The sequence below is a fragment of the Pipra filicauda genome, unplaced genomic scaffold (genome assembly GCF_003945595.2).
Source record: "Pipra filicauda isolate LSUMZ 115617 unplaced genomic scaffold, ASM394559v2 scaffold6_size6359152_pilon, whole genome shotgun sequence".
Classification (NCBI taxonomy): Eukaryota; Metazoa; Chordata; class Aves; order Passeriformes; family Pipridae; genus Pipra; species Pipra filicauda.
This window is the reverse complement of record NW_024104865.1, coordinates 663285-687605: the sequence shown is the minus strand read 5'-3', so window position 1 is coordinate 687605 and position 24321 is coordinate 663285. Positions and strand designations below refer to the sequence as shown.

Here is a 24321-nt window from a genome sequence, read left to right as displayed (position 1 = left end):
TCAGTCGTATTCAATAAAAACCTCTAAATCTAATTTTGTTTATCTAGTATATTACAACAGAAATACTATATTCTCAAATGTGAGACAGCTATGCATTTTACCAAGAGGAAACGTGACAGTTTTGATGAGGTTACTGAAATCATGTAGACTCTCACTGGAATCCATATTTGGAATGGATCTCCCTCAGTTTGATTATACCAAACTTCTGCCAAATGAATAAAAATGCTTCGTGTTAAAATGATGGATTTTCTTCTTTAAAGAGAAAATTAGGGTGAATAAATCAACACCTAGCTGAAACTTCAAAGAAAAATGACATAAAACATACTTGTTCTCAATAGAGAAGATGGAGTCTTCTTGTAGAAAAATCAGAAGGAAGTTGCTCAGGATACCATATGTTATAGCTCAGAGACTCCAATTCCAAACAAAACTGAGTAGCGAAACCAGAGCAAAACATATAACTCTTCTAATGCACAAGAGCCTCAAAAGTAGAAGAAAAAGTGCAGTGAAAAGCTTGTTCTGTAAACCTAGATACTCCTGTTTTCAAGGCAGCACAGGATCATCAACCATCTAGCTGCAACAGTTTTTAGTCTGTGTGTTATTACCATCCAACTACAAGTGGAAAGAGAGGAAATTCTGCAGACTGCAAAAGGCAGGTTCTGTAGTTAACAGCAGCAAGCAGATTGCTTCCAGATCACATTGCATCAAAAAGCAGCCCCAACAGCATACCTGGTTCCACACAACTGCAATATTCTCACAAAGCAGTCCTGTAAACAACACAAAGACTGAATTGGTACCATCACCTCTACCACCAGTTTCCAAGAAAGTAAGATTTTACTTTTGATCTCTGGGCACGTTTATATTGTAAGAGACATGCATTGCTCAATCTTATCCCCATTCCTTTATGCCTCAGGAGGACTGGTACAATATTATTTAGGAGTAACAACTGCAGAGCAGGTCCTCATTATTCCCAGAAACCTTGGGGCTGAGTAACCATAAAGCAAACAAACCCTAGGGAATCTGGAAATCAAATCACTCAGCTCGTACAGGTAAGATTTTTCTAACAACTTGTAATCTGGTCAACTATTCCTTGCACTGCTATCCTGCCTAAAGACTAGAATCACTTTCACCTACACATTACACAAATGCAGAAATATTCCTAAAGAACCTACAGTTTAAATAAAATCAAAGGACAGTGAGGTAGCACATGACAAAATACAGAAGAATTGAATACTCAAAATACAACTACTTTTCTGCAGTCACAAATAAATTATTGGCCTAAAGGTTCATGTGGTTTTTCATACAGTCAAAACAGTACAAACCCTTGTCAAACCCTACACTCCCAATACAAGGCATAAAAGGACACAAGATACAAGAAACTGTTTATTTATTTTGGAAGAAGTCTTTCAGAAATTCAAGTCAAGGCAGATATTAGGAAAAGTGTCTGCCCTCCTTTATAGCAAGTATTGTGCATAATCATATAACAGATCAAAAACGAATCTGGTACTAAAATCTCACTCCTCTCAAGTCCCTCTCCTATGTTAATCCTGGTCCATTCCTTCTACATAATTTCATATGTGCAATTGTGCAGAATGATAGCTTTTGGCAAAGTCACTTGCACTGTAAAATGGAAAAAGTGGAATACTTTAAAAGAAAAATCAAACTGAATTCAAGTATCATATAACTTAAAACTACCTCCTTTTCTATACTTCGTCACCACATGAAAACAGGAAACATTGCTCTACCATTTCTCATTCCTTTTCCTCAGCAGTATTAAACATTTTATGAGCACAGATGGTCCAAAAGGAACACTGTGTTGGGCCATAAACTGCAGCAACATATATTCTCCAGACACACATAAAATAGAATGCAAATGGCAGCAGTACTGAAGACAGTTAAAATTATGTTTTAAAGTCATTTTAAACTAAAACAAAGTTGTGCCTTCCGAAGATAATTTTTAACAAACATACAAAAAGACAAAACCATCTAACTTTGCCACTCTAATAGCACTTAACAGTTGAATTAACTGCCTTTTATCCAAAGTATTTTTTGCTCAGTACTGTGGAGTGGAAGGATAATTGAAACATAAACAATCTGCCAACACAAACTGGGTTTATGAAGTTTTAGCAAGGGCAAAGAAAGAATGCTACTCTATAAGTCCCCTTTAACCATTTTGGTTTCCCAAGTAAACAACTACAAAAATTTAAATTCATTCCAAATCACACTTTACAAACAGCAGTGTTCAAATGTATGTGAAATTCTGACACTTATTTTTTAAGCCAGCATTTGTAAGAAAACAAAGGGTAACACTATAATATTTAATTAAAAACCCCAAAGCTATAGACTCAGTTCTGGGCATGAAAGTACTGCTAAGTATAACATGGTAGGAAATCTTAACATCATAGAATGGTTTGGGTTGGACTGGACCTTAAAAAATCACCTAGTTCCAGCTCACCTGCCAGGGGCAGGGACACCTTCCATTAGACCAGCTTGCTCATGCAACCTGACCTTGAACACTTACAGAGAGGGGGCATCCCAACTGCTCTGGGTACCTGCTCCAGTGCCTCACCACACTCATTTCAGAGACTATTTGTTATTTAAACTGATGAAGCACACTGAACAAGGTTAGGTTTTATACCAAAATACTGTGTGTTTGAAAGCAAAAATTCTGATACAGCTAGCACAAACAATTTTCTAATGTTGTTAAGTTCACCACTTCACGAGGACATGAACACCAAGATGAATTTTGGTGCAGGGGAAGCGAAACATCTTCAAGAGAACAAGCATTGTCTTTTATAGAAGAAAGTTAGTTTTGGAAGTACTCTCTCTGACTTAGGAAACAAATTAACTGCTGTTTTCCATGGCTTAAAACAAACTTAGGGCTACTCAAAGATTCTTTGTTTCATACAGAGAATATAGTCAGCAAATTCTGCAATATCTGCCTTATTCTAAATATTTATGCTTCTGTGGATAATGTTCACAGTATGATTAGCATAAGACACTTGTATCTTTTCATCCTATTGAGTTGATCAGAGATAACTCAGTTTCTCCAAGAAGCTAGTGAATTATCTTAATAAAATTCTGCAGGCTCTGTGTATTCTAATCAGTCACATACTGGTTTAACTTTCATGCTGCTCCCTAGAGAAATATAAAAACTTCATGGAAAAAAAAAAGCATAAAAGTTACTCATATGGAAGGGAGAAGCAAAGGAACAAAGCAAGTAGCAGTCCCAGACTGAAAGGAGAATTACATTATTACATAAACCTCAAGCTTTCACAGCAAGCAGATGGCCAGGAGTTCAGTGTGATTATGTAGAAACAAAAAGATGCTTCTATTAGCAGTTGGGGAGGGTATTCAAGTTCACACACATACAAACACAAGATACACTTCAAACTTGAGTGACAAGACACCATACATAAACATTAGCAGCTTAACAGAAAAGGATCCAGACTTTCCACTGAATTCTTACCACTAGAAATGGTTTGAACCACATCTGGCCTAAGTATGGCTAGTAAAATTCTGGTAACTCAGTTCCAAAATGTTTTCTTCTGTTAAGGTTAGCTTCTCATTAAAGAAACACATGTTTCAATGTGGCATAATATAGAAGAGATTTCTCTTTTTAGAAAATTTCAAAATGGAACATTTTGTTTGTGCTAAGTTCTCTAAGCTTTGCAAATAAGTTTTTCTTATTCTAGATTTAAAAAACTTGCAAAGATAATTCAATTACTGTTTCTCTAACACTCATATTAAACATACCTTTTAATAGCAAAGTATAAAAATGAATTTTGCATTTCAGCACCTTACAGTCCAGACAAATTCATCTGAAAGTCGAATGTACCCCCATAATTTTGGAAAAGTCGGTATACAGTGTTGTTACATATGTAAAAAATCAACCATCCATTTTTTCAAACTATCTACATACTTATTACCAATTGAAAGGGAACTGGTATCTAAACAACTTTTCTTCAGAAATCTTTCATTTTGGAATACGTTTAGCTCTCCATAAACTAATATTTTCAAATATCAGAACAGCAATAGCAAAGGTGCAAAGAAACCATCTATGTGGAAACAGAATAAAACAGAAACAAGAATGAGGCCATATGGGAGAAAATAACAATTTGAATATTCCCCCTGTGCCAAAAGCAGCACTTCAATCAAGGGACACTTTACTGCAGGAAGCTGAGACAATGCAATTAAACACACTTAACCAAAGACAGCAGAAAAGGCACTGCAGAAGTCAAGTAATTTGTGCATATAAACAGATTTTGAGAAGAAAAAACTTACTCAACCTAAAACCAAATATACATTTAGCTAAACGTCTGGCTTTCTAAAGTAAATGGAAACATTGGGGATAAAGTTTACAGAGCACAATGTGTAAGTGATTGTGAAGCACTGAAACTAAAAAAATATGAGATGTGAGTATGAAAAAAAAATTGACTGTGACAGATTTAATTGCTGTCAGATCAAAGATATCAAGTAAATTTTTAGTTTTTAAATGGAGTATGTGGCATCTAAAGGGGGAAAAATATTATCTGTGGAACTTGTAGGCTTCTTGACTTTTCTAGCATAGAAAATAAAAGCACTGGAGAGTAAAAGAAAGTTAATTTTGTTTGATTAATAATCAAGCTATCCTTCTCAATTTCTAGCAGTTGCTTTTGATCTGACTGGCTAGTTCCAACCAAACCTGGCAGAAAAAAAAGTATGTTTTGGTCACAGCTCTGTGCAGGAAAAGGGAAAACGGGACATTCCTACATAGTGCCCCATGGAGGCAGAAGCTTCAGTGACTGTTCAGTCATCACTGTGGCTGCCTGGTCGCCTGTCAATAGACCATAAGTGATCCAAACCCTGTGCTGCCTCTTGCTCTGGCATCATTTATAATGCCTAGGATGAAAGCAGGCTTACCGCTAAGTTACACGGAAAAAAAAAATCAAAAAAGGAGACCAGGTATTATACTTCACTTTTTGAGAAACAGCTTATGCTTTACTAATATGTATACACAACAACAACAACAAAAAAAAGCTTTGTTTTTCTTTGTACTTTACAAACAAAACAAAACAAAACAAATCCCAAAACCCAAAAACATTAAGTCAAGCAAAAAATGAAAATCACACACCACTTTCACCTGGCTTCATTCACTGGCTAAGATGGTACCATTCAATTAATATGTTCAATATTTTTTTTCATCTCAAAAGATGGATTAAGGTTTAATTTACTACAACTTATTTAAATTTTACACTTGAGGATGGTAATTGCTACTTTCCAATGAGCATCTGTATCTTGTTCCTGGACTCAGTACAAGTGCTTTCTCACTAGTAATGACTCTGTTCTCACAGTATCCTCTCAATAAACAGCTCTGTTATTCCATTTTACAAACTGAAAACAGAGGTGCAGAGAGATTACTAAACAATGACCATCAGTTTTGATGCAATTAAGGTCAACTTTTTTCCAAATATTGCAGACCAGACAGAGCTACTTGGGTTTGAAACAGCTCCCCTTGAGTTGGTAAAAACTATGAGTGCTAGTCACTTTTGCAGGTCAAATTCTATAACCTCGCATCATGAAATATGATATTTGTATGACATGAAACATACATAATCATAAACAGATTTTGTAACACCAACAGAAAGAACAGCACCGAAATCCTTTGAACTCCAGCACAGTAGAGTAGCACAGGGTTTTCCCAAATTTAACTCTACTTGAACCCACTTTCTTTTTAAGAAATGCAGGAGGGGAAATGCCCACGAAAAAATACTCAGTGATAAGCAGCTATTTATGTGTAGTAATGCATTCCAATGATTAATCAGTCCAGTAAGAACACACCCATTATTTGAAGTCTGAACTTGCTTAATTCACCTTCCAACCACAGAACTGTGGTACACCTGTGTCAGCTGAAGAGAAGCTTTTATCAAATACCTCTTTGCCAAGCAGGTGCACACCGACTAATGAAGAAGCCCTCAACATTTCCTTAGCTAAGCTAAACAAAGTAAGCACCTTATGTCTTCATTCCCCCAGCCATTTTCAAGACTGTTCTCTGGAAGCTGATTTTTCACCATCCTTCCTGGACTATCAGCACCAGATGTATTGCTCCTGTAACAGTTATAGCTGATACCTCCTAATTGTCAATTCCCTTGCTCAACTACTCAAAATTTTTTACCAGACCTTTAGCTACAGCCAAAAGGATTGACTTCAAGTTCAAATCCAAATCCTATCATTCATCAACTCCAAACTTGTTGCCCAACTTAGTATTTAGTTGCACTGATTCTGCTATGAAGTTATGTGTCCCATTTATTAATTATCTAAATCACTTTGCGACCTTACTAATGTTCTTAGTCCCAAATTTATGATTTTCTAGGTAGGTAAAAACATCTGAAATAATTCCAACACAGTTATTTACAATGAGAACCTCTGAGACTCTGTTGCAATGTATGCAACAGCAGACTGATTTGTAGTATGCACCAACATCTGCAGATGCATAACACTCTGATATTGGATTTTGCACGTTAGTCATACACAGCCTTACTTAGGGATCCACGTTTGCAAGAGCGCAAATCTCTAGCCAAGGCCCTCCTAGAATTCTCAACTAATAGGACTTAGATTTTATTTTGTAACATAAAATTTAACAAATCTTTAAAATAGTCCAGAACCAACCAACAAGCAATGTTTATTAAAGATGATGATAAATGAAAATAGAGTTGGGTTTTCATTGAATAAATTGATAAATCTAATCAACAGGTGCTTTAAAAATATACAACCTTTCCATCTGTGTATTTATATGTCATTATACAGCTCTATAAATATTTTATTTAGAATGCAAGACCTTTCAGGGACCAGTTCAAAAAGATGAACAACAAAACCCCCCACAGAAAAAACCAAGAAGCAAAATAGTTACTGTTCTTCCATTTCCCAACTATTTTTCAACTGGTACCTGTCAGAGACTGAAACGGTTAATGATTTATGCATTCTGGGATTGCCAGGAGACTTTTGCAGGCTTTTGGAGGACTTTTGCATTATACCTATGATGCATTTTCCCTTAAGGTTATCTTTATGCCATACTGCTATAAGTGATAGGTACAGATGATAACACCCGAAATGCTAATGTACCTTTGAAACAAAATTGTTCTAAAATAAACCCTACATATATATGTCTTCAAACATGGATTTTCAGTGTCGTTTCACTCTAATCCACCCCAAGAGATTTATTAATAAGAACCTGGGTAACCCCCCCACTTTTCTGGGCCAGGTTGTAACAGTACCTGCTTGAAGACTTCTGCTAGAATAATTTTCTGGTTTTCATCTTCCTGTCATTTTCATTCTTTTCCAATTTTATGACTTCATAGTCTAAGGTAAAAACTTAAGCAAGGAGGAAGAACTTACTGGTATTGAGAACTCCTCTGCCAAATACTTCAACACTGATGCTCCTCTAGTCAAAAAGTTACTTCTCTCTGCCAGATTGCCTTGAAGTTTTGTGTCAAACTCCTTTCTGACAACTGAAGCAACAGAGTCAATTATTATGAGTTTAACTTTCTTTGAAATAATTTCTTCTTCCAAAGACATAATCCTAAAAAAAGAAAAAAAGAAAGTCACTGATAGCATTACTTACACAATAGAACCATTTTATAACTCTGAAATTGTTTAAATAAAAGGATTCCTCTAATAAGTTGAAAGGCAGCCCTTCTTTTTCCCTCCTCACACACCACCTCCATTAACATCTACATGTATTGAAGAGATTTGGAAAGGAATCTGAGGCTCACTGGTCCATATAACTCAAGACAGAATCTCTCCAAAAGAGAGGATTTGGAAGAATCTCTAGTTAGCAAGACTATGCTGTACCACCCCTGAACGGCAGATGGCAAGTAAAGTGGACATGGAAACTGTGCTTTTTAGCTCACAGTAGATGCATCCCATGGTCCACTCCAGATTCCTTGGTGTCTATGTATGCAGAAGGTCAAATACATTTCCGCATACCTCCAAACCTAATTTGTTAATAAGGATGGATGCCGTCCAGAGGGACCTGGACAAACTTGAGAAGTGGGCCTGTGAGAACCTAACGAAGTTAAACAAGTCCAAGTGCAAGGAGCTGCACCTGCATCAGGGTGGTCCCAGAGACTGGTACAGACTGGAAGAAAGTGTAATTGAGAGCAGCTCTGCAGAAGACTTGGAGGTCTGCGGACAAAAAGCTGGGCATGAGCCGGCAGTGTGCGGCACAGAAAGCCAACCATATCCTGGGCTGCAGTGAGAGGTGTGGCCAGCAGGTCAAGGAAGGTGATTCTCCCCCTCTACTCTGCTCTCAGAAGACCCCACCTAGAGTACTGCATTCAGTTCTGGGGTCCTCACAAGAAAGACATGGACCAGAGGAAGTCCTCAGGAGAAGGGCTACAGTGATGAGCACATCTCCTACAAAGACATCCTGAGAGAGCTGGGGCTTCTTCAGCCTGGAGAGAAAGTGACTCCAGGGAGACCTCATTGCAGCCTTACAGTACTTTAAGGGAGCTTATTTATAAGAGGCAGAGCGACTTTTTACATGAGTGGGTAGTGATAGGACAAGGGGAAATGATTTTAAACTAAAAGAAGAGAGATTTAGATTAGTTATTAGGAAGAAATTCTTTACTCAGAGGGTAGTGAGGCACTGGCACAGCTTGCCCAGAAAAGTTGTGGATGGCCCATGCCTGGAAGTGTTCAAGGCCAGGATGGAAGAGACCCTGAGCAACCTGATCTAGTGGGTGGTGTTCCTCACCATTGTAGGGGGTTGGAACTAGATGATCTTTAAGGTACCTTTCAACCCAAGACATTCCATGTTTCTACAATATGCTACTAGCTGTTCTCTGATAAAGCTGCATTGGAAGATAAAAGTATCCTTAGAATAATTCTCTCACTAACATAAAACACATAGTATGATGCTAAAATATAACTTAATTAATTTTCCTTGCAAAATATGTTCACAAATTAACATAAGGTAACAGCATGACAATACAACACTGCCAACAACAAGATTCATGCTGATGACTCTTAAACAATTCCTTCCTCCCGCTGCTGGAAGGGTTCCTGTCTTCCTGGAAGGAAACTGTGCTTTGGAGGAACAAGATTCTCTTCGATGGACAATACAACTCTTATACTATGGTCCCTCCACAATCCAAGAGACGACCTGTCTCATGAACATCCCCTTTAAAGGTTTACGGGGATCAGATGACGTAGAAATTGTCTACCAGAAATTTAAAAACATCAACCAGATTAGTCACATGCTATGAAATGAAAAGAGCAATGTCAATCTTTCTGCAGTGCTACTTTGCTGGAGACCATGCTGTTATCCACATGAAAAGGTCTCAAATAAATTAATTACTCTTCATAAAACTTTGATATAAAACAAATATTATTATAGACAATCAAGTCAAAGTGGTGTTGTATTTTTATTTTAAACTCTGGAGAAGAATACCTCTGTAGTACACTGCAACAGGTCAGTTCTCGATAGAGGTGAATGCTACGGGTCATGCAGAACACCTTTTCATCCGAGTCAAAATAAGTAGGGAATCTGTTTCCTGCTATCTCAATCAACCTATTAAAAAAAAAAAAAAGCAAAACCAGAAGGTATATCACAGCAAAAAGAATAATGTAGGATAATAAGTCATCAAATATTCATGAAGTAAACACAGTAAACCTCTGAACCATAAGCAGATACCAAGTAATACTGGAAAGCTTCTAAAAAGGAAAAGCATACTTTATCAGTCAGACTGAAATGCTGGAAGTCAGAACAGTTAGGTTGTCTTCTCAGTGATGCTCAGTCAGTGGTACACAAGGGAAAGACATAATGTGTCTGTAAACAAAGAAAGAGAACATCTCCTCTAGAAGGAAACTGCAAAGTTTTTACTCAATGCAAAGTTCTTCAACTTTTATACAAGAAGTTCCACTCAATGATCAAACATTCTCCTATTCTAATTATTGTATCTAAATACTATTTTCATTTAAACAATAGTAGTCTCCAACTCAAACCATCTTCCCTTTCACCTTTATCTTGTGGTGAAATCATGAAGTGTCACCACAGAAATTTAACAAGCTGCTAAGAAACAGAAGATCCAGCCAACATAGAAGCCAGACTGCAAAGAACAGAGCCCAGTTTGACTTCAAGTACTTAGGCAAGCAGTACATATATGGAAAGTTTATCTGACAAAGTGAAAATATTTTCACAGATAATCTCTCCTTAAAAACACAAATAAGGTCATTTGGATGGGTGACTGTTTCTGTTTTACCAATTACCTATTTGTAAAAACGGCTTATAAAATGTTACGAAAAGCCACTTTTTAGAAAAGTGTGAAAAAAACAGAAACCAAACAGCATTGTGTCACAAAGTGACTGAGGCTCCAGCTGCCCGGCAACTACAACTGAACATCTATCCATTCAGATACCACAGGTACAAATGGCATGACTTGATACAACAAAATTACTAGAGCATTTAAGTGTCTGCTTTTCTGATAGAACTGAATGTGGAATTCCATGATTAAATTTTCTCCATTACCTTATTAGGAAACTCATAAGCCTTCAAAACCTTGAATTACAGTTGCAAAGCATACCACTGTTTATTATCAGAGTAGACTAAAGAAGCATATCAGATAACTGGTGATAACACTGAATGAAGTTAGAGGAAGTTGGATTTTTTTTGTTTATTTGTTGTCAAAATACTTTCGTATTCAGAAATTATGACTTGAAAAAAATCTCATAGATGTAAAACTAAACAATTTGCAGTTAAATTTTATTTTATACACAAAATCATTGAGGAAACTAAATGGTATGCATTCTAGAAATGCTGACTGCCTACAAACCCTACGAAGCCCTTGGAAAGAAGTTCCACTCCTCTGAACACAAGGCAATTTTATCTAGGTCCTTAAAGAGATGATCCAAGAATTTAACTTTGAAAATCACAGTTATAATCTGCACACTGAAATTTTTTTCCATAATGAAAGTTTTATTTTTTAATAACAGAAAATGCTTAATTGTTTGTATTTTAAGCAGACATATCCCACTACCTATAGCTTGAGTGGCTTCTAGTGGATTATACTTGTGGGCACAACTTACTGTTATTATCTCAATGCTTTTGATTTAGACCCCTTCATTAAAATATGTAATGTTAAAGCTATTTTAGGGAAAAAAAATTAAAATCCATTTTATTTGGTTTAAAAATAGAAGCACTAAGCTTGAGTGTTAAGATACCTACCCTGAGCAAACAATTTAATTTTAATAGCCTGATTCTCATTCATTAAATACATTACTTATTACACATAAACTTGTCCTGCAGAACTTCCAGAGACAGAATTTTGTCTGCCCACCTGCACAATTAATCATGCAGATCATTTGGGTAACAGTGAGCCGCCATTCAACAGTCTGCAGGAAATGAGATTTCACTGTGCTTTCTAATGAGCATGCACATCACAAAGAACATCGTTATACTGAACAACATAAAGCGATACACGAAAATCTTGCCAAGATTGCAGCACTACTCTTAAGAGTTCCAGGTGGGTTCAAAGTTCTTTAATATCTAAATCCTGTTTGTCATGATGAGACCAAAATCTCCACAGAACATGTTTTCTGCAATCAGGGCAGATCCATTATGTATCCAGATAATCTGTTCTCAGCTTTGGTTCACAGAAATTTGTACCTAGCGTTTTTCACAAGCAATAAGTATGACTAGCAAAAAAAGCCAACCTAACAAATTCTTTTCAGACTTTCTGAGTACGTCTGGTATGTTTTCAGTTAATAGCTGGCTACTACAAAACTGATGACAACAATTTTGATTTCCAGACTTACTACAGCCCTTTCATCCACCTGTCCTACTGTCCACGTTCTGACAAAGAGGAATGACAGACAACATCTGCACTGTTACAGCTGTCTCTTATAAAAATAGTGCCAGCTAAATGTCTCCATCTAGCCCTTTAAATTAAGATGCTAATAAATGAATATTCTATGATTTGCCTTCTTATCTGAGGTGTTCAGAACAACAATAAAACCAAAATATCTTTTATTTGCCATCTACTAATAATACAGGATTACAGAATCTTAAGAAAACTCAAGTTAGGAAGAGAACGCATGAGACTTCTAGGCCAAAAAATTGTTCAATATAGAGCCAGTTATTAAGTTAGAGCATACACTTCTTGAGTCTTTATCTATTTTGGAAGCCTCCAAAGATGGAGGCAGCACCACCTCTCTGGACAACCTTTATTTTACCACAAAGACAGTCAGGAATTAGAAAGCTTCTCCATATATCAGCACAGAAATGGATTTCAATCTATGCCTGCTGTCCCCCTGCCACACATCACTGTGCCATCTTCTCCATGGCCTCCTTATTGGCAAGAGAAGGCTTCTGTGAGATTTCCCAAAGCCTTCTCTCCTCTAGACCAAACAAATGTGCAAATACAGCACATAGTGTCTCCTGTCCATTCAGAACACTGTAAGTACACAGCTGAGCAGTTTCGGTCACATGGGCCAAGCAGGAGACATGAGAAAAATCAGAGATGTTATAGAGGTAAGGTAGTATAGTAATGTACAGCTGCTAAGGATATAGAAAAAATGCAAGCTCACTCAGAAGGAAACCAGAAGTGCAGAAGGACACAGGGTCCCACTCAGAAGTAGGAAAGAAATCTGAAGGAAAACTAGCTATGTCAGTCCTACTGTTCACCAAAAAATCTCCGTTTCCTTTGTAGTCAAAATGAGGGGCCTTTACATCCTCAAAACCTTCCCCTTAACTCCACAAACTAAATTGCAAAGAAAGATTTCAGGTAGAAGACTGATAATAACATCTATAAATTGAAGAGCATGCCATCCACCTTGCCATACCAGAAACTGCAACATCATTCAAATTAGGAAGGTGAGCAAACCATTCTATTAAATTAATTTCAACATCTATGGAATAACTGCATATACCAGAGGAATGGTTAATAACTACCACAGGTATCTAAAAATGCATCATTATTGCTCAGAAAATAATTGAAGGCTCCAAGATAAAAGGTCCTAAGAAGTGTATACTTTAGATTTTTGCATCTTACCTTTCAGCACTGAATGCGGACTCTGTGTCAATGTATATAACTGCCCCATCTAGTCCTCCCATGCTTAGAGGCAGTGTAGCCAGAACACTCAGCATAATACAAAATTGAGTTTTGCCACAACCCGGTGGGCTAGTTATCTGGAAGAAAAAAGATTAGTAACATAACATTCATTTTACATAACTGTACTTTTATCTTCAACCCATCAGACCATACTCAAATTTTGCTCCTTCAGCTACCACAGGAGGAGACAGACACGAAAAGACAGAATGCAACCCAGAAAGAGCAACTTTGAGTTACTGCTTTGCAGTCAGACTCATCCACTGAAGAATAAACAGCTTTACAGATCCAGCATTATGCTTGCACTTTATTTTTTTTGACATCATTATTGCTTTTCAAATTTGCGGTCCTCTACTCTCTCCCTCACTCACAGGATCTTCCCTAGAGACACCTAGTTCTCTTCCATCCCTGTGCTACTTCTAAAATAGAGACGAATTAGACGATTCACAGTTGACATTCACGTGTCATCAATGGCCTTTAGAGCTGAAAACAAAGTCCAGAGCTAATGAGCTCACAGATGTAAATGACTGCTTAGGAATCATCATTACTTTGGTTAAATCAGGTCTCCCTTGGAAATCACAAGGATAATTGCTTATATCCTGTAAAAACTCAATGTTCAGTGTGAACCATATATATACAAAGAACAGATTTTATCTGCCCCAGAGACTACACTCTGCTCTGTACTATGTATTCTTTCATTGGTGTTAACTCCCTATTACCATATTTCAACACCAACACCATTCAATGATCCAGACCAGCTTGCCAATTCTAAGCTTTCACCTGTGCTCACTGAAAGCCCCCTGTGGTTAAGGTTCCAGTACGATTTTGATTGAGAGAAAAACCACAGGGATCCAAAGAATACATTCTTTGATGAGATCACCAGTTTCTGAGAACAATATTTTTCTACTGGAGATGGCAGTCTGCTGTTCTTTATCCACTGTAGATTTTGCAGAGATTGTAAATGAATGCTGGGCTCTGTGTTCTGATAATTGTAACTTCATTACTACTATGGCGAGTCTTTAAATACAATCCCACATTGTAACTGCTTCTGGGAAGGGAGATGATGAAATCTTAAATACTAAGAGGGCTGAAAAACAGCTGAGTGACTTTAGGCACTTGAAACAGAGCGATGGGTTCATTCTGATGCTAGTAGGTAAAAGCAAGCCTCTCCAGGGAAATTAAACTCCAAAATGAAGCATACCTCCTCAAAACACCTAGTATTGCCAAAAAGAAACCTTAAAACAGAGGGACACTCAAAATCAAACTGATTTTTGAGACTACACACACTAGAGTTTGGTTTTAAGCACAGACACCCTTTAACCACTAGGTATTACAATACTGGTATGGTTTTAAGTAGCAGCAGCATGAGTTGAAGCACAGAAAATTTACAGGGAAGGACCACATTAGCTACAGTTAACAGCTGGTTAAAATCCCTTTAATCATCTTTGTCTTTAAACAAGGCCTGAAAGCCAAGCCATATCAGTCAATCGACTTGAAGCTTTGATGCAACAGAAGCTTTAGATTTTTTTTTAGAAGCACACATTGCATTTAGAGAATTAGAGATCAGGAATCAGTCGTATTTATGCAATTATCTGTCCTTCAGCCAGTGCACTTAAATTACAGAATAACATATCAACAATGGTTGCTACATTTTAATCTAAACCCACAGCATATATAAAAAATGCAGAGGCAATACACATTCCTTAGACTGTGATAGCCAAGGAACCTCACCAGCTGTTTCTGGTTAAAAAGAAGACGAAATGAATGAGGGGAGGGCATCAATCCAATTGTTAAAATAAAATGTTTAATAACTGTGAGGACATCCTGTAAAAACGCCCGTAATTTCAGCCTTGCCTGGGAGGTGCACTGGAATCAACGTTTCAGTGGCTGACGCAGGAACTAATTTAGCAGAGTTGCTATAAAAATGTCTGAGGATATGAGCATCATATCAGAGAAAGAGAAGGAATTTTGCAGGACAAGCTAATATAAGGAAGCAAGCCAACTGAGCAGGAGAGCATTTCTATTCCCAAAAACAATACTTCATCTTTCATCGGTATTCCTTTAAAGGGCATTAAAACAGACTTTTAAATAATCCACAGTAAACAGTTTTCAACTACATTTTATTGTAGTTACTACAGGTTCAGCAAGTGTTTCTGAACACTACCATCCTAGTTAAAATTCTACTAATATAATTTAAATTGAATGTCAGCAAAAAGTTTGCTTGGTTTGTTTTACTCTGAATTTGCTCAGGAAAAAAAATCACCCAAATAGAAATGTGAAGACTACAACAGTTTTTAATTTACCTCTGCCTAATAAAATATACTTTTATTTTTCAATAAGCTATATATTATTTGCTCTGGCACACCTGGAGGGTTTGGATGAAGTCACAAGGAGCTAATTCTTCTTCAGCTACCAGGAGATTAAATTCTTCAATATTCACTAAGTATTAATTTAAATTTTCCTCATACGAGTTGGCCTAAAGCTCTGACATTTGACCACAGAATTTCAGCTATGATTTAATTTCCTACTTAAAATCTCATAGTGGTTTGGAAAAAAAAATGGTCTGAGACAGTGTAACACAAATCAAGTCCCTCTGGTACTCAAAACACAAGCAGTTTTGGCTGTAGAAGACACCACCACAAGTCTTAATCTTGTGGCTCTTGCACTCAAATTCCAAGTTTCCAGCCACCATTACTGCTGGGTAAACCAACAGGAAGACAATGATTTAGCCACACCAGTCAGGAAGTAAATGCTGCACCAGCATACTTTTGAACAGAACTTTCTACATTTAATACCTGAAAAGCAAATAAAAAGCAATACATATTTTTTTTTTTTAGACGCCTCTAATCTCTTGAGTTATTAATCTAATTCCTGGAGTCTACCTAGTTCTCCATATGATATTTCTGACTAAGTAGTTATTATGTATCAGTATTGTCAACCAAGGTACAGGTGAAAGAACCTAGTGCTGGCAGTTCTTCTACAGACATCTGCATCACTGTCTCGCTGATCTACATCAGCGAGATCCCCCACTGAACAGAACTGCACCAGGCAGGTCTTCTCACTCTTAACCAAAATATGCTAGAATACAAAAAACATTCTAAAGCTTTTTTTCAGAAGAAAACTTAAAGTGAAACACCTTTCCTGGTGCAGTGCTTTTCATTTACAATTAGATAAAAGCTCAGCCTATCTTTGAATATATTAATTCCCCCCAACTAATTTTAAATACGATGATACATAGAGAGTATGACCATTGTTAAAATAGAGATAAGTAAGTTTCCCAGATTTCCTCATATCTAAAGAGATAAGTATTTTAAGGAAACACTGAGGTGAAAATATTAAAATTGAGTATTGTGAAAATCGACCAGGCTACAAAGTAGTACGAAATATACAGCACTGCAAAATTAAGCATTCGCATGAACTTCCTGTAGAGCATTATTTTATACCATCTCAGGAAAATTATATTTGACATCCACAGTTTAAGATCAACTGCTTGGTTAGCTTACTTCAAAATAAAATTAACAAAAAGGAAAAAAGAAAGAAACACCAACACAAAACCTAGAAGTCAAAGGTTAGCTAAGCTCCCCTAAAACTCCCAGCATGTCAACCACTGCTTTTCCCAGATCTCTCTCTGAAGCAATGCCAAGAACGTGGCAATGAGCAAGCCTGAATTCTGTTATGCTCCAGAGCCATTCTACCTGGTCTTCATGCAAGAATATGTCAGATACACCGCACTGATTGCTGAATGATAGCTCCAATTTAGGATTAAAAACAAAGACAAATATTCATCACAGCAGCCTTGTAAAATAACTGTGTGGCTCTGTGGACCCAAAATCACATCAACTTGGTTTTTAAGCAGAAAAAAATATTCCATATTCAGTACTCCAAATATTTGGGCACCACTCATGAGCCAGTCAGTCCTATCACAGAAAAGACACATCTCTATTCTACTTTTTTCTCCCACTTGCACAGCAGTGGCCCTGCATTTCAACTAAAGCACAATTCAGACATTTAAGCAACATAAGCATGGGAACAGCCATTCTCTGCCCTCAGGAAAAAAAAGGTTAGTAGACCACACGGAAATCCTGGAAATCCACATCCTAGCTGAAAGCGAGCATCATTTCATTTCAAACATGGACTATGCTATTTTATCAGTTCACTGGATGAACAATAACAGATAAGAAAAGATATCAAAGTACACCTAGTGTAGTCACTGCTTTGCTGATAAAAATATTTTCAGCAACTAAAGATTCATCTCCTGCTGAAGGCACTATCCTCAACAGCAGTATAGTTACAATGTCAGGACCATGCATACCACACTACTACATACAGGAACAGCTCCTTCTTCTTCAATTAAACCGAATTTAGCAAGCTATTTCTCCCAGAATTTAAAGACTCCCAGTGCTGATCTTAAGTTCTTCTGATCCAAATTTCTTACAGTAAATTGACAACAAAGTTAGGCCTAGATATGAGAGATCAATATAAGTTCTTAATCAGTATGTGTTCTTAAACATTTTTATGACCTGAATGGTATATATTCCTGTACATCATAAACAAAAAGAAAGACTCAGAATCTTTAAAAACTAATATCCCCTCATTACATAAGATTTTACTAGAGCAGAAACTGTTTAGTCTAAACTCAATGTTGCTTAAACACTAGTATATTTTAAGTCACTATCTGCTTTCATAAGTCATTTCTACCTGAGATCAAAATCAATCTAGCTTGATTATAAGGTGTGGAAAAAATTTATTTTCTTCACAGTATGATTTTCATAACTTCTCACTTTTAGTCCTCTACAAAGAAAAGCACTTATTAAGGACTGTTAAATTGTTTCAACCTGTCTATATTCATGAGCATGACTCGCACAATATATAGGTCTTCTACAGGGCACAGCTGACTTCAGAACTTGAAGACAGCAAGTACGGCCACACTGCATAAAAGCGTCCGTCTAGCTCTGGATTTGCCGCTAACAAGAACCTACAACAGATAGCTTGGGGAATAACCCAGGAGCAGGGCACACATATAATGATAGTCTCTCCAATATATAAGTTTCTCCAACTCCATTTGCAGGTCAGCAAATTCCTAATGCAATCAGAGATTGCATCTTTGTATTTTTATAATACTCTGTGACTCCTATGAGCATCTACACAAATCCCACCTTTCCGGATTATAGAAACTATGCACGTTATCACTTTCCATGAAGCCATAGAGAAATCCAGACACTAGAACAATTTAATTGTAAATAAAATTTAAAGAAAAAAAAGTAGCATTATCCAAGTTCTAGAGAGTGACAGTTAAATAGATAGAGAGATATGTAATCTGGAGTTCTGCAACTTTCCCACTGCAAAATCCAGCCAACAATTCTCCTGAATTTCCTGTGAAAATTTTCACTTTTTTTAAAGGAAAGTGAAGGAGTGATTTTTGACTTCTAGGTGGAATGCTCAACTGAAGTAACATATATTAAACAAGTTACCTCTGTGAGGGACCCACAAGGTACTCCACCATGCAAGACTCTATCCAAACTATGCAGCGTGGTGGATAAAAAGGCTGAAGAGGGACTGACAGACTTCCTCAGTTTCATTTCATAAGCCTACGGAAGGAGGGAGGAAAAAAACAAAAGAGAACAAACAAATCAGAAAATGCCTTTTTTAATGGAAATAGGAGACTTGTACTTGCTTTCATCAACCTGGTATGACACCAGTTGCCAATGAGCAAAGTACTCCTATCTTCAACTATAGTCTGCTTAGTTCATCACACTTACATCCCATTTATATCTCACAGAGTAAATTTTAAAGTCTTTTTTATTTCCCTCACCACAATATTAAATAATAAGCTTTTAATAACAAAATGACAGAAGTCTTCTCTGTTCCTATTCAAAAAGGTTTGCTTTTAACCCATAAAAATCCAAATTCTAAATAAGTAAACAGTATATGTATGGTTAGTGACCATTACAAAACCCTCACATGAAATCTAAAAACAAAAACTCCCTCATTGACGTTCATTACCAATTTGAAACTACGTGGGTTGAAGGAAAGGTTTGCTAAAGAGTCCCAAGTCTTTGAATAAGCCTGTGTAGTACTCTAACCATTCATCATTTTCCACTTTGCCAAAAGAAAATCCAGCCACTGCCTTGCAGCTACTGTGTTTCCTTCTTGCACTCCCCCCAGTAGAGTGTCTTACCTGTAGAGTAAGGCACACTACAGTTCATCAGAAAAAATCCTCAAGAAATTATTTTCAGGATCACTTCACTTCTCGGCACCACTTTTATATCTAAAACCAGTTCATACTGAAATTCTCAGTCTTTTTCTGTATTAAACAACTTGTTGGTTTTTTTAGTTGCAGGATCCAAACTAGAAGGAATTTTTACATGCTGGATTGCAAGAGAGGATAACCTATTTCCCTACTGCACTCAGAACAGATGCTGCAAGCCTGAACAATCTCTTGAGGCTACAGCGCCTAATAAATGTAACTGCATCAAACTAAAGTGTGTCAGAGATCTAAATTTAAAACCGAAAATATTACTTCACTGTGCAATAAAACCAAGACGCTCCATGCCTCCTGGCTAAAAAGATGAGTGACAATGTTCAGGTTTTTCCCTGATATTTTATCAAAAACAGTATCAACACAAGTATACTTACTGTCTGCATTTTGGGAGCACAAGCTCGGCTGACTTTACAAAGAAGCTTCTGCACCTCATAGTAGCTCTGTCCCGTCACTTTCATTAGCTCCAAGAGGGAAAGACATAAAAAGTCCTGAAAGATAATAAAGCACTTCAGAGAGCTCAACCTAGGAATCCAGGCTGGGGACTAAACTGATGCAATCTATATACAACTGGTACCCATTCCACAGGTTTACCAACTCTGCCACGTTATACACTATTATGCTCTATCTCTCCTACCTTTTCCTCATACAGTATACTAAAAGAAGTTGTATTCACATTTTAAAAGACATGGAATAAGAGGACCAACCATTTAAGATCTGTGTGATGAAACTGCAACAAGATAACACCTTTTTGCCCACCTGAAACACATTGAAAACAAATTTAAGTCTTCCAAATTGCAGTGCTAGGCAGAGATTCTGTATATATGATGCATATTGCTGAAGTACATAGGGCCTCTTGGCTCATGGACAGCTTCTTGTCCACCAGGGCCCCCTCTCTGCCCTGGTGAGGGGCAGAGCTGTTCTTCTCTGCAGAGCTGCTTCCACAGCTTCCCTACCTCCACAGGGGTAGTAAGTCCATAAAAGTTTAAATGTTTTAGTTAGGCATCTATCATTTTAAAGCTCTATTCTTACAAAGCAGCAGGCCAGATGGTGTCTGAAATGCCCCCTACTTCACAGAAAGTAAAGCTTCCTGTTTAATTACAAAAAAGTGAACACTACATGCATTAAAACAACACAAACATATACAAAAAAACCACCACTAACAAAAAAACCAACCACAAAAAAAACATACCCCATAAACAAAATAACATTTTCACCTGACAGGTAGTGATTTGACAGCGACTCAGCCTCTCACACAGCTCCTGAGACAACTGTGCTCTTCTTAGTTTCTTAGCAGCCATGCTCCTCAACCTGCATAGCAAACAAAAAAAAAAAATTTTGAAAGATGATTTGAATATGACTGTGCAATTTCACTCACTCTTTGCTAAAGAACAGGAAAGTGTGCACACGTGTGCATATATATAGGTATATATAAACGATACAATGTGATACAGATTTCCCCCGTAAGTCTGCATCACATTAAGTTATATTACCACTCTGAAAGCACTTTTGTGGAATTACATCTCCTCATATTTGACCATGTATGAGATCATGCCAATCAGAATGGAAGAGTCAGCACTGTTTATAGGGTAGGTGTTTCTGGGATGTAAGAAAGCTGGAAATTACTCAGTCATGAGCTGAATAAGAACTCCTCATGCTATACTGCACTGGAAAGAAATGAGTTATCTTTGGATGCCTGAACATGAATTGTAGAGCAACCACAATAAGCATTCAGCCCTAGAACATATACTGCTAGAACACACACTCGGTTCTGGTGACCCAGGATTCGTGACAGGTGTTAAAAGAACAAAAAGCCTGAAGGGCTGGAAAGATACTTTAGCATGCAAGAGTCAAGATGATCAGTCAAACCCATCTCGTAATGTTCTATGTACACCTTACAAACCAAACACACTCAGTAAAGAATTCTTTAATTTAGCCAACAATGTAAAAGAAACCAGAGACCAAAGTTGAGCATATGAAGAAGATAACTACAACATTATTTATTCAAAAAATGAACAAAAATACCACTGTACCAAGACAGCAACAATTGTAGTTTACTGTGATTGAGACCTAAGCAAATTGCATTTTTGAGATTCCTGATTAAAGAGTATCTGATTATCTCAGATAAACCTTAAGACTGTTTTATGTAGCAGGTAAGACTATTCTGCAGCTATTCCTTTTCCCCCTCAGTTATGTACATTTGTCCTCTTTTTTTTTGTCATTCCACTCTACTGAACAAAACCCCACGGGATGGTGTTTGGCTCAGTACAACCCAAAACACACATATACGTGTTTTTGAGCACATCGCTGTTTCACACATACTCTTTAGGCAACATTCCTAGTATTAATACAATTAATACAGACATTTAGGCAAGACGAAAGGTTTCATAATGCAGTAAGCGCAAAAATTGTAAATATTTGCCATGATGCAAAACTATTACAGCTTCGCAGACGCACAGGCCTCCACATCTTCACAAGAAGGAAACTTCATCGCCCCGTCTACAAAAAATGCTCCTTAAACAGGAGGAAACCCAACCGTCTGACGCACCCCGGCCGCCCAGCCCAGCGGGCTCCGGCGCCCGCCCGCCCCATCGGCCGGGGTCCCGGGATGCGCCTACAGCCGGAGACCCAGCCCAACCCTCTCTCGCCCCGGGCAGCACCGCGAGCACCAGAAAACCCGCTCCCGCCGCAAACCAGCCTCACCCCCGCGACTCGGGGGCGTCCCGCCGGGCCCCGCCAAGCCGTAACAAACCCACCCGCCCGCCCTCCCGGGGCGCAGCGCGGACCCCGCGCACCTGAGAACTTTTTCAAAGCTTCCCCGCGGCGGGCGCGAGGAGGCGGGACCGTCGGGCCAGACCCATGCTCTCAATTGGCTGAGCTCCCGCCAATCCCCGCGCAGCGCTGGCGGCAGGCGGCGCGCGGGGCATGCCGGAAGAGGTAGTTTCAGGGGGGGAGCGAAGGGGGGAGTATGGGTCGGTGATGGCGGCGGTTCTGGCCGGGCAGCGCCCTACTGAACCCGCTCCTCAGGGGGAGAAGGAGAGGCTCAAGGGGTGTTCACTGTTCATTCTGCTCGTGAAACTGAGCGCCTCCCCCGAGGCAGGAGCCTTGCACGGCGCTTCCGTGCTGTACCCTAGATATTCCTGCCGTCCTCCACATAGAAAGCGTCAATAAACCCCAAAAGTCTCCAGCATGGAGAATGCCACGCGTGCGTTCAGTTGCTAGTAAAGAATATTGGATTGGTGGTTCTCGTCTTCAAACTGAGGGCTTACAGACACCTGGTGAGCTACCCGCTGTGGGAGAAATGCCTTTGGCACTGAAGAAACTATTGCCCTGGAGCGTGAATCAGAATCGATTAGGTAGGAAAAGACCTCTTGAGATCATCGAGTGCAACCTGTGACTGAACACCACCATGTCAACTAGACCATGGCACTAAGTGCCACATCAAGTCTTTCCTTAAACACCTCCAGGGGTGGTGACTCCACCACCTCCCTGGACAGCCCATTCCAATATCTAATCACCCTTTCAGTGAAGAAATTCTTCCTGATGTCCAGCCTAAACCTCCCCTGGCACAGCTTGAGGCTGTCCTCCCTGTCACTAGTTGCCTGGGAGAAGAGACCGGCCCCCATCTAGTTACAACCTGCTTTCAGGTATTTGTAGAGATCAATAAGGTCTCCCCTGACTCTCCTTTTTTCCAGGCTGAACAACCTCCGGTCCCTCAACCGCTCCTCATATAATTGACTCTCTAGACCCTTTACCAGCTTCGTTACCCTTCTCTGGGCTTGCTCCAGCACCTCAATGTCCTTCCTGAATTGAGGGGCCCAGAACTGGACACAATACTCAAGGTGTGGCATCGTCAGTGCCAAGTAGAAGGAAAGAATCATTTCCCTAGTCCTGCTGGCCACACTATTTCTGATACAGGGAATGTCTGAGTGTAACAGGTAGAAGCAGTCATAAAACATGACTGATGTGAATGGCTATGGGGTGAGTCCAATTCAATACTAGAAAGTGCTGAAGTTAGTACTGTGTGCATATGTTATCTGCATAATCTTTACAGTTCTACAAATTAAACTTAATTGAAGAAAAAAAATGGGCCAATGTTATCTTGGACATCTACTGAGAAACTGCACATTGGGAACTGCATGGCCCAGGTTTTGTCTGTTCTGAAAAAGAAATGCCACAGCAAAGCTGCAAAATACAGAACATTTCAGCCACTTTTCTAAACGAGTGATAAGGAGAAACAGGAAGAAGCTATCATGAAATGCCCAAAAACTGTAGTGTCAAAAAGGGTCAGTGCAATCAGTGTTTCTTTCATACCCTGAAGGGGGCTTACATACCCAAAAGAAATCCAGAGGATATAAGAAGCTAGACAGATATAAGAAGCAGCCCACACAAAAGCAACTCAGAGCTTTAGTGAATAGGTAGCTGAACAGGGAGAGATGGCATAGAGGAAGAGCTCCTCCTAGTGTAGTTGACTTTTAAAAGTTGACTTGAAAAATGTAAGTCACAACTGAGAAAAGCTATCTAAGGAAAGAGAAAGGATGTCTGTTGCTGCAGTTTAGTTTCCGTGTAAACAGGAGGACATGACCATGGTATAACTCTCATAGACTACTCATGGACTATTTCCTCCTCAATACAGGAGTAGCAGGAGCCTGACCTTCTCACCTGAGGTGCGAGAAAAAGGATTGCCTTGATGACTTTTTTCCTCCCACAAATGCATTGGGGCCTGCCATTCAGCTCCAGGTCAACAGGCTTCCTTTCCACTTTCTACAAAAACAGAATACCTGTATTAAACCAAAGAACTGTTCTGGGATGTTGAGCAAGGGAAGCAAATCTTAGCAGCCAAGTAGTTAAAAAAATTCATGAGCAAAATCAATATACCCTGGTAGCTCTCCTGCAAGTGCTTTGAATCTCATTTCTCGCTGGTGTCATGACTGTTCAACTCTCTGCTTCTCAGATCTGCAGATACACTTTTAAACCTAC

General features: G+C 38.5%; 1 protein-coding gene across 2 annotated transcripts in view; it reads right to left on the bottom strand.

Annotated features, from left to right (window-relative positions):
- The window catches only part of RAD51B (RAD51 paralog B), a 384808-nt gene extending 362958 nt beyond the window's left edge, over nucleotides 1-21850 (bottom strand). For both annotated transcript variants that reach the window (XM_027716978.2, XM_027716982.2), the window contains exons 1-7: nucleotides 21783-21850; nucleotides 20559-20652; nucleotides 19719-19832; nucleotides 18554-18670; nucleotides 13026-13162; nucleotides 9428-9547; nucleotides 7372-7555 (exon numbers count right to left, since the gene is read on the bottom strand). In XM_027716978.2, coding sequence (XP_027572779.2) covers nucleotides 7372-7555; nucleotides 9428-9547; nucleotides 13026-13162; nucleotides 18554-18670; nucleotides 19719-19832; nucleotides 20559-20652; nucleotides 21783-21832 — 816 coding nt within the window. In that variant the 5' untranslated portion in view covers nucleotides 21833-21850. The remainder of the gene's footprint in view (nucleotides 1-7371; nucleotides 7556-9427; nucleotides 9548-13025; nucleotides 13163-18553; nucleotides 18671-19718; nucleotides 19833-20558; nucleotides 20653-21782) is intronic.
- Between the last annotated feature and the right edge of the window lie 2471 nt (nucleotides 21851-24321).